The sequence below is a fragment of the Dermacentor variabilis genome, chromosome 1, assembly GCF_050947875.1.
Source record: "Dermacentor variabilis isolate Ectoservices chromosome 1, ASM5094787v1, whole genome shotgun sequence".
NCBI classification, from domain to species: Eukaryota; Metazoa; Arthropoda; class Arachnida; order Ixodida; family Ixodidae; genus Dermacentor; species Dermacentor variabilis.
The window spans coordinates 230,380,552-230,398,604 of NC_134568.1; the positions used below are offsets into that span (position 1 = coordinate 230,380,552).

The 18,053-nt window shown below is 41.9% G+C and overlaps 1 protein-coding gene across 1 annotated transcript in view; it reads right to left on the reverse strand.

Annotated features, from left to right (window-relative positions):
- G9a (histone-lysine N-methyltransferase G9a) overlaps positions 1-18,053 on the reverse strand; it is a 159,225-nt gene that overhangs the window by 118,018 nt on the left and 23,154 nt on the right. Inside the window, exons 4-5 of the mRNA XM_075670611.1 lie at positions 14,494-14,604; positions 13,599-13,742 (exon numbers count right to left, since the gene is read on the reverse strand). Coding sequence (XP_075526726.1) covers positions 13,599-13,742; positions 14,494-14,604 — 255 coding nt within the window. The remainder of the gene's footprint in view (positions 1-13,598; positions 13,743-14,493; positions 14,605-18,053) is intronic.

The window sequence follows — 18,053 nt, forward strand, 5'->3', positions numbered from 1 at the left end:
TATTCACGGACTTCTTTCACGCTCGGAAAAACACTTTTATGCAGCACATATTTAGGAACAGAAAGCTATATCGGGCGTTTTTCATGTCCCTCTACAATTTTATCACTGACACGTTTCATTTAATTATAATATTTAAGTTGGTTAATTGATTGATTAATTATGTCTAATTATCTAATTAGGTAGAATGACAAATATAGTTAGAGTATCTCCAAGCGATGGCAAACAACATTAACTTTGTTCTGTCCAGCTACGTGGCATTTGCACATTTTTAAACTCTGGCTAAAGTTATCTGAGACACCCTGTATATGTCATCTGACACTAATAAACCAGTTGAAGTTTGCACACCATGTGTCTGTCCATTCTTTTTTTCCCAGTCTTCTTGTACTATATAGTGCAAGAAGAAAGTATGAAGAAACCAGCTTTGCACCATACATCCATATTACACACTAAACACCTAGTGCACTATTTCTCAAACCACACTTTATGAACTACCAAGGTTTCTCAAGAGAGTGCAAGAGTCCATGAGGACCATCCCAGAGACAATAGTCTTGACTTTTGGAAGAGAAACCAACTATGTCTGGTGCAGGCCTGTGACGTGTGTGAAACTAAATTTTTCACACTGATCTATATCAACTCAAAAGCGAGAAAGAGGGTTGATGTCGAACCTCACTTACCACTTTGCCTTCAGTTCAAACCAACGTCAGTGTCTACTGGTGTGGAACAGCACTTTTCTATTTATATAGTCATGCTACGAGTGACACATTAAAGCACCTGCCACACAATTGAGGCAACTGAAAAAAATTGGATGCTTTGGCTTCAGCCTGCCATATTGTGTGTGCTTCTGTACACATAAAAAAAAAATCAAGGCACAGCGGCAGCATGGTGAGAATAACAATATTTTTGAGGCAGAACGCAGAATAACAAATACTTACCGTATTTGCTCGCACAATGCTCGCACTTTCTTTTGGAAAAAATTGATGCAAAGTTGGGGGATGCGATAATTACACAGGAAAAAAATTGCCAATAGAACATTCTCGGTACTAGATGAAAAAAAAAATTGCTTTAAATTGCGGTTCTCACTGCCAGCAATGGTAAACTCAAGCAATATATTACTTCTAATACAGCTCTTACCTTTGTAATAAGAGCACAGGTCCTACACAAGCAGGAACTGCAAAGACCCTTTAGTGTTTGCAGACTCTAGCTACACCTAGAGTCACAAAACAGATAAAGTGATATTGGCTCGACTTGTTCAGAGTCTGTGTCAACACTGACGTTAGAAGAAGCAGACGACCGTCGCTGCAGCAATTTGAGGGTGCAATGATTAAATAGAGGAAATAAAGAAATCAAATTTTTGATTGCCAATGTAGGAGGGTGCGAGCATTATGCAAGTAAATACAGTATCTAAAATAAAAATGCTGCAACATATGCAGAATAATTCTTTTGTGACTTAAGCCTCATCTACTGATTTATTTGCATTAAGTATATTTCAGCTCAAACAGCTTTAGACAAACTTCTTTTTTGTTAAGTGTCCTCCAAAATAAAGTTTCAATTTCAATTATATATCGTAAATAATAATGAGCCACTTTAGCAGTATCAACCTCTGCCCTTATACCTTATGGAAGTACAGTTATCATCAAGGTGTCACATCAAAAAAAAAATAAAAAATTGGGGTTTCTGTCCAGGTTCAAGGTGCTTCTATTTTGTTCCAGTTTCTAAATACACTTGGCTTATCAAGTGCACAGCTACAGCTCCTTGTGTAAACAAGAAAATTATGGTACTGAAATTCTTCACAGAAAGCGCTTTAAACAACACAGGTCAGCTGTTGAGCTAAGATTAACGACATACTGAAAATGTCCAGCCTACCATCGTGCATTCTATGTCAAAGGGTGCTCTGGCCACTGAGAATTTCAGCACAGTCCCAGTTGCACTACAAAGAAATAACATCGCCACAGAATACAAATTGTCACAAGGGTAGATGAACTGTGTGACAGGAACACTGCTCTGATTACCAAATTTGCTCTTAGCCACGCCACGACAAGAGAAACAAAAATGGGGAAGGATTAGGCGAGTGCACAGGATACTTTCAAAACTATATTTGCTCTTCAAATCCTTTTTGTTCTTCTATATAGGATGTAACAGAGGATGCAGAAGATGGACACAGAAGATTTATGTTGGTGTAAAGCGAGATATGGGACTGATGAGGCGGAGCTGCGTGGCATCAGGAAGCCTAGACAAAGCGATGGGTACTCGCACACCTGCATCACATGTCCCTCCCCATCGACACTACGATGGTGGCCGTATCCTCAAGACACAATTGCGTCAGTTTTCTGCACAATGACATTCACTGAAAGCAGCAGGGCAAGAATTAAGAAGCAGCATTCCTCTGGCTGGCTTGCCGCATTCTCTCGCTCTGCAGGCCCATCCAATGATCTGTATTCAGTGGTGGAACAGCCATCTGACCTCTCGGCACAAATCTTGGTGCAGGCAGAAAGCTGATTTAGCACAGCGATAAGCACCTCTAGCATGCAGTATCAAACACACATCTGCACACCATATTGTCTAGATATTAACTAAAATAATCAATAAATATAGCAGAGCTGGCTTTATGCACATCAATGCGGCATTTGGGAACAAAATTAGCAAACAAGTTTTACTAGTTTTTAATAGAATAGCTTCCCCTATGCGTACATCGTGTTATAGAACCGCTTCTACCATTTTGACCTGCAACAATGTGTGTACATTTGCCACGCTTCAAGGAAGCAGAAAAGTAAAAGAAAAATGGCACATAGCATTGCATTATAAAGCCACTTCTACCATTTTTACATGCAAAAGGCATATGCAAATTCTCTGAGCATCAAGCAAGCAAAAATAGCTTGCAGGACAGGGGCTTGTAAGTTACAGTGAAGATGTCGAGACGTTTCTTTACTTTTAAAGTACAAAGTCCCTCCGGCATAAATATATGTTGGGTCTTGTGAAAGCTGTTTAAATTACACCCATGAGACCTGCTCTACCTATTGTGCAAGCTTCCAAGAAAAGTCCCCACTAGTAGTAAATTATTAGCCAGCAGTTGCTAACCTCCCCATAATTCCCTGTCTTTTCCCTCCACCTCCTCCAAGCCAGTGGTTGCGATCTCTAAAGTGGCACTGCCAGCAATTATATGCTAGACAATGTGCGACCAAACATTATCCCAAGCTGCTTTTAGACCTGACAGCCTCCTTGAGCAAGCTCCGTACCACAGTAGTATGAGGTGTACAAAACTGCACCACAGACAGCACAAACAAGACTGCACAGTGGTAAAATATTGGAGCCTACACTAGAGAAAAGTGCAACTACTAGCTCACTATAATACAACCAAAGAGCAAAAACAACAAAGGAAAGACTTATGATGTCGGCTGTGTCCGAGACAAAGGCTGCTCAGTTCACCTTCATCATGATGATAACGATAGCATGTTTAGGTTTTGGTTTCAGTTTTACTAATGAGGCAGATCTTGTGCTTATTTAGCACAGGCTTAGTGCAATTTTCTGCTAAAATGCCATTTTGGAGCAGGATGGCACAAAGGCTTGCTCTCAGCACAATTTGGTGCAATTAGCACAGCTGTTCCATCCACTGCTCCTTGCCGTCAAATATGCTTAAACCATGTAATTCCATACCGATAACCACTGAGGCAAGTTCCAAGAATACAGCATCAGTTCTGCTTCAGGTTCAGTTTCAGCCAAAGCTACCAAAATTTCATTTTGGGTAAGGTTTTTGATTCAGGTTTAGGCTTAGTTTAACGCACTGACATTCAGTGTTTAGTCTGTGTAATGACAGCAATCTGAATTTTCAAGCTATTTTTAAAGTAAAATGCTGATACAGGCTGGACTTGGCAGAGACAGTGCTTTAAGCACACTCTCCGATTTCATGCAGGATTTTGGGCAGTCCAAATCAGTCACATCGGGCGACTGGACATCATACACAATATTGTCATCAAGCATCACATGCCATCTAATGAAGCGCAGATTTTAAGCCTTTTCTTTTAGCTCTCGCAGCAGTTAGCACATAATTCAAGGACAGGACTGCCCAAAGTCATTCTGTAGTAATTTTTGGAGCAAGTAAAATTGTGTTTTGAAGCACTTTGGAGCAGGCAAAATTTTATTTTGGTACAGCTTGGAGCAGAATAGATTTCATTTTGGAAAAATTTGGAGCAGATAAAATTTCTGCTCCAATTTCGCAAGTGCCTTGAACGAACGCAAACAAGTAGACATAATATTCCTTGACTTTGCCAAAGCCTTCAATAAAGTTTCCCACCCTAAATTGCTCCTAAAGATTGATAAAATTTTCAAAAATCTGATCACTAAATGGTTTTCATCCTATCTCTCCAACAGAGAACAGTACATTGTGCTTGAAAACTGTCGCTCTGATCTCTCAGGGGTACTACCCGGTGTACCACAGGGTAGCGTTTTGGGTTTGCTCCTTTTTTAAAATTTTCATTAATGATATGCCCAATAATATCACAGTACCCATTCGGCTGTTCGCAAACGATTGTGTCTTGTATACATAACAAGGTAGAAAATCCCAATGACCAGACTCTTCTTGAATTAAACTTGCAAAAGATTAAAACCTGGTGTGACACATGGCAAATGGTATTAAAAAAAAAAAAACTGTTGTCATGACGGTCATGAGAAAAAAGAAACCTCTGTTTCATACATACTCCATTGAGAACACTTCCTTAACAAGGGTTTCTGCTCATAAATATCTTGGTGTTACTATTGCAACCGACTTAAGAGGGAATGTTCATATCAATGATGCGTGTACCAAGTCCCGCAATGCACTATGGTCCTTAAGAAGACGCATTCACAGCACAACTACTGAAATTTTCTCAACTATGAAGACAGTAACAGAAGTGCAATGCTCCGATCCATCCCACATGTTACTTTTGCTATGGTCTGGACACTCTTTGTAGGTCTTTCTATACATCACCTTTGTATGCCACTTTGAGTGTCTTTGTGTACAACACACTTTCTTGATCTTGTATATTTAGTAACTGCTGTTTTCTCTAAGTTTTCCTTTGACAGAATATTCTTGCAACTAGAAAATCAACATGGATGTATGATGTTCCACTACCTGCCAAGGAATGTAACACTTTGTATGTTCTTTCTGTACTTGTTCCACTCCTGTAATAACCCATTGTGGTTTGACAGTATTAATAAATAAACGAATAATAACACGACGACTGACTATGACATGTGTGGCACATGGACCAACGGCACCTGCACCATCAAGGATAGCAACGTCTCTTGTGCAACGCTGGTCACACTGTTCAATAGCACAGCCACTTTGATGCCGCCAGCGCCTCCTGGAAACCATATAAGCAGCCTGTGAGCGGCTTTACTCTTCAGTAGGCATGGGAATATGGCACCGATGGCATCCTCAAACTGTTTTTGCCTACTTGTACAGGTTGGTTCAACCCCATCCTGTTTTTCTAAACGTTTTAACAATGTTGCCCTGCTACAATTCCCATACCCACGGGTTTTGATGTCTATTGCTATTGATTTTGTTCCGTGTTTCAAAAGCCCTTCTACTTTGCAGCAATGTTGAACTTATTCCCAGTATGCAGCATGAAGAATGTAGTGCACAACATAGGGAAATTCTAGCTGTGATCAAGCAGCTTAGTACGCATTTGGACACACATCATGATGAGCTCCTCAAATCCATCGACGGGGTCAAGGAAAATCAAAACTGCTTGACTCAAAGGTCCTGAACTTAGCTTCTAGAGTCTCTGCTCTAGAGGGCAAAGTAATTTCCTTGGAACATAGCCATGAGGACCCAAACATGGAGAACCTTTGTTTCTATAGTGGTCAACGCGGAAAATGCAGCACTACAGGCCCATATGGACGATCAGGAAGATTGAGCTAGAAGGGAAAATCTTTACTTTTACAGCACTGCAGATTGTAGCACAGAATCTTGGGCTAGTGCCGAGGAAAAGGTGCAAGAATCGCTATCCAAGTGCCTCGGTCTGCAGTTGCCTGATGACGAGATTTCTCACGCTCATCAGTTGGGTTCGTTCCTTCCAAACAAGTGCAGACCGATTATGGCATGGTTCTCTTCTTTTAAAGCCAAATCAACTGTGTAATCTCAAAAATCTAGGCTTCTAGGCACTGGAGTATCTATTAGCGAAGATTTTTGTCAGATGACGTGCAACTCGCGCAAAAAACTGCTTGAATTTGGGAAAGCCAGTGGGCAGCCGTATGTGCTATGCCACAATAAGCTTGACCTCAGCAGCATTGACCTCTCGTTAAGGCGAATTTGGTTAAGTCGAATTCTCACATAAAACGAACAACATGGGAATGTGTTTGGTTTTCCATAGACTCGATGCAAAAGAAAATCCGCTTAAAGACAAACCGCCTCAGACGTGCTCTTCGGTTAAGACAAACATTCGGAGTGGCCACCACTGCTATCAATCCTGGAGGGTAGGGTGCCTCAATGTGCTGCGCCCGGGGGTGCACGCATCAAGGCACCCTACTGGAGGCCTGTGACGCGCATCACCGATGGACAGAGGCAAAAGCAAGAGGAGGAAACAAAAAGCGACAGTGATGTTTCACTTTGTGAACACGGGTGGCACGCAAGAGTATCAGTGCCACCCCCTCTCTCCCTTCCCCAGTGCTATGCGCGCAGATGGAGCTCCCCCCCAGCCTTCCCTCCTTTGCGCATGCGAGATTGAGCCACCATCGTTGGCTCACCGCGTCACACACTTTCCCTCGCACACACAGCGTAAGGCGCATGAGAACGATGTTAACATGAGACGAACCTAGTATGTCCTTATCACAGACAAACCTGCAGCAACTGCCAGGGGAGGTCAACCCAGCAAATCTCCCGCCTACCTCTCTCCTCCACGACGCTTTGCCTCATTTCTCCTTCACTCAACATCACTTCACTCAACGTCACCTAGACTTTCCTCTAGGTGGCCTTGTTTTGCACGCTCAGCGCACTTCTTCGTACTTTCGCTAGCTTGGAGCCCGCACCGGTGACCGTGAGGTGGCAGATGCCTACTTTAACTCCTCAGTTAACTTTTTCCCGCAGCACGAAGGCACAGAAGAATTTTTAAGGTCATTAGGCGAGATGACATCGTTTGTGGCTGCTCGCCGATATGCACAGAAGCGCCAAACATCACAGACGGAATAAAACCAAGAGTACCACTGGAAAATAGTTTTCTATTAAGTTCAGCTAAATAACCATTTTGAAGTAAGATATTTGGATGCACCTGGTCATGTTACCAATTATTCTTCTGATAAGACAAACTTCTGATAAGACAAATTTTCATGGTCCCTACGAGTTCATCATAAAGGGAGTCTACTGTATTACAAAAAAAAGCTATACCTTTTGTAAAACAACTAACAGAGTATATGAACTTGAATCGAATGGAGGGACAGCATCCTCCCTAGCACCTGAAGTGGCCAGAGCACAGGCACCAGCCCCACTGGCATAGCAAAAGAAAGAATTGTTCCAATGTATCAAGCAATGTTTATTTTTTATACTGTAATATCAGAAGTTTGCTAAATAAAGGTGATGCCCTATCATCATTAGTGGACATGTGTTGCGCTGATGTTGTCATATTGAGAGAAACATGGCTTTCCGTAAAAATCGACGAAAATTTTGAACTGTGAAAGAAAGTGCACATTTTATCGTTGTGATCGCGGAGTTCGAATGGTGGCGGAGCTTTAACTGCAGTGAACCATGACCTTCCTCCTTTTGTTATTCCTGTTGTATCGCCCTTGGAACTAGTTTGTGTCTACATCCGTCTCCATCATAAAGACATTGTCTTTTGTGCTTGCAACCGCCCTCCCGGCCATCCTTCCGGTTTCAGCTTTGAATCACGCAACGTTCTGCACAAGGTGCAGGTTCAATACCCCATAGCACCGAAATTTCTGGTCATCATCATCAGCCTATTTTATGTCTAATGCAGGACGAAGGCCTCTCCCTGCGATCTCCAATTACCCCTGTCCTGCGCCAACCGACTCCAACTAGCGCCCGCAAATTTCCTAATTTCAATGCCCCACCTAATCTTCTGCCATCCTCGACTGCGCTTCTCTTCTCTTGGTACCTATTCTGTAACCCTAACAGTCCAATGGTTGTCTAACTTCCGTATTACATGACTTGCCCAGCTCCATTTCTTTCTCTTAACCTCAATTAGAATATCCCCTATACCCATTTGCTCTCTGATCCAAATTGCTCGCTTTCTGTCTCTTAACGTTATGTCTAGCAATAGCAATCTTCGTTCCAACCCTCTTTGCGAGCTCCTTAACTTGTTCTCAAGCTTCTTTGTCAGTCTCCAAGTCTCTGCCCCATATGTCAGCACCGGTAAAATGCACTGATTGTGCACCATCCTTTTCAATGATAACGGTAAGCTTCCAGTCAGGAGCTCATGATGTCTGCCGTATGCGATCCAACCCATTTTTATTCTTCTGTGAATTTCCTTCTCATGGTCAGGGTTCCCTGTGATTAGTTAACCTAGGTAAACGTACTCCTTCAGAAACTTTAGAGGCTGACTTGCGATCCTGAACTCTTGTTCCTTTGCCGGCTGTTCATCATTATCTTTGTCTTCTGCATAATAATCTTCAACCCCACTCCTGCACTCTCTCTCTTAAGGTCCTCAATCATTTGGTGTAACTCATCTGCAGTGTTGCCGAATAGAACAATGTCATCTGCAAACCGAAGGTTGCCAAGATATTCGTCGTCGATCCTTAGTTCTAAGCCTTCCCAGTTTAATAGCTTGAATACTTCCAAGCACGCAGTGAATAGCATTGGAGAAATTGTCTCCTTGTCTGACCCCTTTCTTTATAGGTATCTTCCTTTTTTTTCTTGTGCAGAATTAAGGTAGCTGTGGAATCTCAGTAGATATTTTCCAAGATATTTACATAGCCGGTCTGCACTCCTTCATTATGTAATGCCTCTATGACTGCTGGTATCTCTACTGAATCAAATGCCTTTTCGTAATTTATGAAAGCCATATAGAGAGGCCGATTGTACTCTGCGGATTTCTCGATTACCTGATTAATGACATGGATGATCCATTATAGAGTATCCCTTCCTGAAGCCAGCCTGTTCCCTTGGTTGGCTAAAGTCCAGTGTTGCCTTTATTCTATTGGAGGAAGAATCTATTGCAGATAGATTTTATATAACACTAGGAATAAGCTAATGGGCCTATAATTTTTCAATTCTTTAACGTCTCCCTTTTTGTGGATTAGTATAATGTTTGAATTCTTCCAGTTTTTTTGGACCCTTACAGTCAATAGATACTTCGTATAGAGAGCGGCCAGTTTTCCAAGCATTATGTCTCCTCCAGCTTGGATTAAATCTACCGTTATTCCATCTTCTCCTGCCGCTCTTCCCCGTTTCATGTCTTGCAAGGACTTTCAGACCTGATCACTAGTTATAGGAGGTGTTTCTGTATCCTGTTCATTACTGCTTCCGGTGGGCGATTTCAACTTTCCAGGCATTTCATGGGCCAAGCCTCATCCTCATGTAAACTCTAATTCCTCAGAATGTACTTCTTTCATAAACACTTGCTCAGATTTCAATCTTGCACAGCTCATCAAATGTCTGACACATATTAAGCTCTCTAGCGTGACTACATTAGATTTACTACTTACCACTCACCCTTCACTAGTTGGCAAAGTAACAATGTTACCTGGTTGAGCGATTATTTAGTGATGCACTTCTCATTGAAAAATTCTTCAACGCCAATAAGGAAAACAGAAAAGCCGATCAGGGATTACAGCCGAGGTAGTTATAGTGTTGTTAATGCTGAACTTGAACTTTTCTTGCCTAACTTCATTTGGCAATTTTCAGAAAGATCTATTGATAGAAACTGGCTTTCATTCAAGCCTAAAGTAATCGAACTAACTATCAAATACATACCGTCACAGAGGGTAAGATCAACAAATCGCCTTGGTTCACGCCATCTCCGAGATGGCTTCACAATAAAAAAAATATGTCTTTACAGAAAGGCTAGGTTACCTGAGAGCGCTTCTCGTAGAGTAGCTTATCACGACATAGCCAATGACTATGCGCATGCGCTGTCATCAGCCAAGGATTTCTTTTTTAAAACAACACTTCCCTCTTTACTTGTTAGTAATCCACACAAATTCTGGAAGATGGTGAAAAGTGACAGCAACACAGTAATTGAGCTCATTGGTGAAGTTGGTGCAATCGTCTCAAGACCTAATCGCTGCTTTGTTAAACGACATATTTTTATCTTCCTTTACTGTAATTGAAGCCACTTCACTTCCCATACTTGCCCAATATCATTTTCCTCTAATGGATTCCATTATCATTGACTCAGTTGGAATTGACATGTTAATAGAAAAAATAAAGCTTTCTTCACCAGGTGTAGATGCTATCAATCTAAAGTTCTTGAAAAATACTAAAGCTTATTCTTCTATAATGTTGTCGATGCTTTTTGGGCAGTCACTAGATGCTTGTGAACTTTCGAGTGATTGGAAGGTTAGGAATGTGATTCCCTTGCATAAGACAGGTAATGTACAATCGCGAACAGCGGAGCACGTAGCCAATAGTACAATCAGCGCATCCTGCTGGCCATGCTCAATTCAGGCAGTGAGTGCGAGAGTATGTGTCCCACTGCGATATGTTCGACCGCAGTTTCCTGTGTGCTAGTTTTATCATACCGCTGCAGCGGCGCATCGCTGGTGCGGCGTGCTGGTGGGGCTTCTGCTGTGCATGGGGCTTCCGCTGCGCATGGGGCTTCAGCTGCGCATGCCACGATTTGAAGATCCTGGTCCTCTATCGTAGCTCGACGTCTATGTCCAAGAGGTAGATTTCCAAGCCATCCCTCGTCACACTACGCCTGGAGAATCCGATTAACAGCCAACAACTGGCGGCCTGTAATGCTGACAATGTCACATTGCAGCACATTGTATCAGTAAGAGCAATCATCTGAAGTCTGTCTTCTGTCCACACACCAGGCATGGCTGAGTTCTAATGGCCGTAGGAACACCGGGTCCTGATATTACATACAATAGCGCCGACACGGCAACACCGCCCTGTTAAGGTGTGGCGCTTGTGCAAGCGGCACTTTTAAACGTACAATTCAGTGGCACGAGCAATGCTGCCTGCCAGCAGTTAAAGCACCAGTGGGAGCGAGGAGACTATGGTGGTAAAAATAAATACATAAATAAAAAGCAAAGCTTGATAGTGAGCAAAGCAAATGCTCGTCTCACACGTGCAGGCTGCCTATAGTCAACACCGCATGGCATGAGAAGCTGCTTTGACGGCAATGTCAGCGGTGCGCCGGTATGATAGAACTAGCACACAGAAAACTGCGGTCGAACATATCGCAGTGGGACACGTATTCTCGCACTCACCGCCTGAATTGAGCATGACCAGCAGGTGGTGCTGATTGTACTATCGGCCAAGCGCTCCGCTGTTTGTGTTTAATTTGTCCACGATAGCACACTTTCTTAGCAACTATAGGCCAATTTCCTTGACAAGCATACCTTGTAAATTAATGCAGCATGTCATCTACAGCCACGTAATAACTTTCCTCGAAGAAAACTCCTTCTTAAATGTGCCTCAACACAGCTTCAGGAAAACTTGTTCATGCCCAAAACACAACTCCTCTCCTTTACCCAGGACTTATTTTCTGGACATGACCGTTGCTCATTCTTCGACTGCATCTTCATCGATTTTGCAAAAGCCTTTGACTCGGTTTGCCATAAGCTCTTAACTCTTAAAACTCGGCATATTCAATTTGCATACTAATATTTTACAATGGATTGAACGCTTCTTGTCCTCTCACACACAGTTCGTGTCAGTTAATGGCTATAACTCTAACAGCTCACCTTCAACATCGTTCAAGTGTCCTTCAAGGCTCAGTTCTCGGCCCTTTACTCTTCCTCATATACATAAATGACCTACCCAATAATGTTTCCTCCTCATTAAAGTTGTTTGCTAATGATTGCGTGGTTTATCGTGAAATATTAACAACCACTGAGAGTGCCATCCTTCAGGCAGACCTAAACAGGGTTTTTGCATGGTGCGATACTTCGCAGATCAAACTGAATGTAACGAAATGTAAAGTAATAAGAATTTCCCGGCATGTTAGTAATTTTCCACCTTCTAATTATTCTCTTAACAATGCTCCACTATATCAAGTTTCCTCATACAAATAATACCTATGCATCCACATTACCGAGAACCTTTCTTAGCAAGTACACATAGACCACATCATCAATAGTGCAAATCGATCACTTGGCTACTTAAGGAGTAATTTCTCGCTTGCCCTTAGCAGCTTAAAACTCTACTTTATAAAACATTAGTGCATCCTAAATTGGAATATGCGTCTTCTATTTGGGATCCCCATGTTAATTCCCTCATCCTTGCTATCGAAGCAATCCAAGTTCGCTCTGTACGCTTTATTATATTGAACTATTCACAAACAGCTAGTGTTACCTGAATGAAATCATCCCTCAGTTTACGTGACCTGTCACTTCGCGGAATATTTCCTGTCTCTGTCTTTTCTATAAAATTCATCATTTTAACACTGTCCTGCATGGACAACCATTACAAAGTTGGCGTACCTCATGCCGCAACGATTTCTACTTTAATTCGTTTGTTCCCGCCACAAGCTCCGACCGGAACCACATTCTCTCCACCATTGCTTCAGTAACAGATACAAACGCCTTCAAAACTGCCATCACTGGAATCATTGTATAATTGCATTATCCTGTTCTATATTCTTTTTTGTCTGTCTTACCCACTTCTCTCTTTAATGTCTCTACCTTGAGAGTAAGTAAGTAAATAAATAAATAAATAAATAAATAAATAAATAAATAAATAAACAATGTCTTTCTGGTAAATAATCAAGTAGGGGTGATCATTTTTTAAGAAGTGTTCAATATAAATTTCGACAATACTTGCATACCTAAAATAGTCATCCCTGTTCTGTGCAGTCGCTTTAGCCAGACAAGCAGAAACAAAGCAGTGCCACCCAAGCATGACTAGGAACCTCCCATTTATGACGTTTAAGATTCAAAGTAAATTAGGAGTAATATGAAACTGCACAGTGTATTTCTTCCACATGACAACAAACCATGAACGCCACAAACAGCCGTGTTGTTACAATATGTGCTGATGAGTTGTGACATTTGCAGACACTCTATGGTTACCACGCAAGTCAACATTTAATAGCTACAGAATCTTGATAGAAGCAAAAAGCCATTGAAATGAAACCTTGTACCTCTGACTGCGCGAACTTTTGGAGGGAAAAATCCACAACAGAACAAAATTTCAACAGGCACAAAGCAAAGGTGTAGTAGGCCACCACATTCCATCCCTGAATTTCAGGCCAAATGGCAGACACACAAAAAAAAAACAACTTTCTCATGAATCTGTGCTCAAAAAACGTTTGCGGTAAGATGTGCACAGATTGCACCACAATTGAAAATGGTGTTCAATTATTTGCCTTAACAAAATGACAGAAAAATGTTCCCGCAGAAAGACCACAAGTTAATGCCCAAGGTCACTCAATACACTATGATTTGGAAGTCCTGACAATATTTCACTTCTTGAGAACTGCAGGTAATGCAGAGTAGTAACCCACTTGAGTGCAGAAGAGGCCACAGTGGGGACAGCAGTGGTGCAGCCGCAGCCGATGCTGGTGGGAACCACAGAAGGCTCCGAAAGGCATCCGCACTGAAGCACGTCCTAGTTGCTGCGACCTAAGCGGCCGTGTGCATCCCACGACCTGTAGTACGAGCACATGAGACAGCAAACCTACAGGACTACATGAAATGCTAAGCACAAATCCTAAAGAACAGCAGCATGTTTTTTCTTTCGTAACTAAAAATAAATAACTTCCCCATGTTCACTGCACCGACAGCACTGCTGCTGTGTATGGCATGTAAATAAAGCCTTACATGATACAACTGCTTTGTTTGTATCTATGGTTACCACAAATCCCAACTTGGAAAAATACACATTTAAGCAAAAAAAATTAATGCTACAAGAATAACCTGTTCAGTATGTAAAACCTTTGTGGACAGTCTAAAATGCCAATGTCATTATTTTACTAGTTAAATACATTACTATAGTTACATACATATAGTAGTTATATACTAGTTATGTACAGTCAAAATTTTATGAGGTCACTGTGTTTAGCACTCATTTTTTGATACTCCTTTTTTCAACTTTGTCCTTTTGGCTTCATTTTGGGCTGGTGATGTGCATCATCGCAATACTTTCACTCAAACCCAGTAACAAAAGCATCCTCATGATTAGTGGGCAGTGCACATAGAAACCAAAGCAATCCAAGTTTGTCCGAGATGTCGTTTAGTTGCTCCTCATTACTCCAGCATGCTTCGTAACCTCACTGCTAGGCACTAAAACATTTCTTTCTCTCTATCACTAAGGGCTGACATAGTGAAACATATTTATGCACTGAAAAGATTGCACACTTCAAATAACAAAATAAGATGAGAAGAAACGGTGCAACTGACCCTGCCTTGCAAGGAGTCCAGACCTTGACAATGTGACTGATTCTCTGTTGCAGGCCTACTTGGCTCTGTGCAGCAGCACGGCCGCTGGCATGATGGTGACTCGCTATCCCACTGAATACAAGAAGGAACCAAGACTACTGTGGGCCATGTATGTACTTCATTTTCATTTACAGTGAAGCCCAACATGGTAAACACACAGAAGCACTTCACCCATGCTCCAAGCTGTGTGGGCGTACGAGACGAAGATGGTGCCTTTGGATTATGCGTACAAAAACATCAGTAGTGTTGCAAGGATTGCATTGACTCCAGCAGCATGTCTCACCATGGATCAGCTCCGTACATTCCAGACAAAACCATCAGCATCTTTGCACATGTGCAGCATGCCCACAGGCCACATTCACACATGGTGATGTTGCCTCATTTGTACCACACTGTACTACTAGCATAAATTCAAATGCAAGCAACTCCAAAACTACTTCAATGTGTTGTATAAGAAGCCAATGAACAAAGACACCAAGGACAACACAGGGGAAATTACTTGTACTTAAAATTGAAATAAAGAAATTATAAATTCATGTAATTGAAAGTGAATGGAAGAACAACTTGCCGCATGTGGGGAACAATCCCACGTCTTCGCATTACACATGCGATGCTCTAACCAATTGAGCTACCACAGCACCATTTTCCCAACCACTTTCCGGGGTATTTATGTGTTGCTACTATAACTAACTCTGGGACTGTTAGCCATCGCCACCACTCACAAACCTTGACGGCGGATGTGGAACATCCTTTCTGCCACAGGTTCGAAATTCACATTAGTTAGTGGCATAATCATCGGTTAATTTTTCTGTTCGCATTTCAATTTATGCTGATAGTACAGTTCTCAGAACTGACCCAGACCAAACAAACCTACAAGGTACAAGCAGCCCAGAAGACAAAAAAAAAAAAAAAGTAACAAGAAATAAAGCACTATGAAATTACAATTTACAGCTTCAGGGCCACAATATGTATGTGAAAATGCATGCATGCTACAGGTGTTTAATCTTGCTTAGCAAATAATAAAGACAGGTGAGACTTGCTCAAAGCTAGAACTAGAAAAGTAGAAAAAACAATGACTGTGCCAGCACGCAAGTTGTCATTCTGACAAAGATATGAACAGAATGTGTACAGACATGCTGAACCATGGCCTAGGCTCCAAGAATTTCTTAACTGTGCAGTGACCACTTGGAAGAGTACCTTATAGTGTTATGAGTCCATGCAGTTCACAAAAGCTTTACAATGCAAAAGTGTACAACTTACAGCTGACAATACAGATCACAAGCATGCTTTACAAGGCAATGTTTACACTCTATATGTGATGCATACATACTGAAGTCAAGACAGACACTTCACTAAATGCTGTGTTGGCATGACATCATGGTATCACATACCATGATGTTATGACAGCATAGCACAAGACCCATGATGGCAACATTTAATAGGTAAGTCCACATCACACAGATACATGGCATGCAGTAAAAGTATGTTATCCATCAACCAGATGCAATTCAGCCTTGCTCTATAAACCTTGCACATAATGTCCCTCCTTAAAGGGGCTGTGAAACACTTTTTATAACTAATCATAGAATGGCCTCACTATTAAAGGAACATCACCTCAAGAATCTCCTGCCCCAAAAACATTTTTCAATTTCTTGAAGTATAGGCGGAGTTGAAAATAGTTATCGCACCAATGCACAGCTTTCTCTCTCTTTTCGTCTCCACTAGCGCGCTGGAAGCTACACGGGGGATGGCAAAAGAGCAAGGCCCCAACAAAAAGTTTTTTTCATTCTTTTTGTTTTCTTTGTGACGCTACTTTAGGCATGTGCGACGCTCTCTCGATGCAAGATGGGCACTCAGGCGCCTCGAGTACAGCAGCAACATCACCACCATAGTGGCTGTACTTGGAACTTTGTCAATTACAGAGACCAATCAGCGTACATGTCTGTCTGATCGTCTCGCCGACAAGAGGGCTCATGGCAGCACCTTGTGATGGCCAAGATAGTTACGCTATGCAGCACACCAAACTAGGGTTGCCAACCATCCCTGATTTAGCAAGACAGTACCAAATTTTTGTAAATGTCCAGTGTCCTTACTTGACTCAGTCAGGACAACAATATGTCCCCAGACTTTTCCTTTTTTTGGTACTGGATAACAATAAATAGACCAGCTTTTCTTTTCAAAATGCCTGACAGCTTCTCTGCCCAATATTCCTTTCTGTGTTTTGTTGCATTGTCGTAATTTAAAGGCGATTTCATTTTTATCATGCTTCTAATTCTGTTGTAGGCCCTAACCGTTCACATTATCTCTATCTGTATTGGTAGCTGTGTTAGGCAACTATGCTTTACATTTATTGTAAGTTGTGAGAGGCTAGTAGAGAAAAAAATATTTCAACTTTGTTTCATGTACACACTGACAGCTCCTCTAGTACTGACAGGGTCGGTCATAGCCCGCCTCTCCTCTGACTTCGTCCAAACGAGAGTTGGCAACCCTACACCAGTGTGATCTCGGCAGCCACGCTCAGCAGGTGCAGCTACAAGCAACTGGCACGTTTAGACCAGAAGTGCGAAGATGAAATATTTGTTTGGTCTTTTTGAGATTGCACACCTGCGTAGTTTACATCTATTTTCAGCAATTACAGTATTACTGAGAATGTTCTCATGATCCCAAAATCAGCCATTAACTGTTAGTGGGCTTGGCTGCGTGCCACGTAGCCGCATGACGACATTGCAAAGGAAAGAGCAACAAATTTTTCACTCTTTTTGACACGAGATTGAAGATTACCTGCTGCAGGTAGTGCAATAATATTTGGCTCATATGTTCACAGGAGCCTTATCTACAGATCCGCAACATTTTCTTATTATGTTCAAATAGTGTTTCAGGGCCCGTTCACCATATAGTGCCATTGTATTTACTAGTAGAATTGTAACATTTCTGAGGACAATGCAGCTAATAAAAGTGGGCAAAAGCACATAGATATCCTGTTATCCTCTTGGGTACTAGGCGCGAAAACACACACGACACAAGAAAGGAGACGGGACAGAGCGCCACTTACAACTGCTATTATTCGGAGACACACCAAACACTTATATACCCGTTTTAGACGCAAGGACCACAATCACATCAAGATTGATATGGAAGCGAACTGGTTAAATATTTCTTTTCAGCCATATATAAAGATATTGACGGGTCGCTGACGCACATGCTTCCTTTCTTTCTGATAAAGAAAGCTTCAATTACTTCCCGAGCTTTTTTATCTTTACTTTTTGCCAGAATTTGCGCCCCTGCAGAACATGGCTCACAAGAGCGTGATGGGCAGGACTTAATGTGCTTGGGAATGTTTGGCCCTTCTTTATCTTGCTCTACATTTCTCTCATGTTCCCTAATTCGATCGTTAATGCAGCGCCCAGTTTGCCCTATGTAGGAGCGGCTGCATGAAAGGGAGATTTCGTACACGACGCCTTCGGTGCACTTTATAAACGGTCACGCATGCTTGGTGCCACATCCATTTTTATCGTCTCATA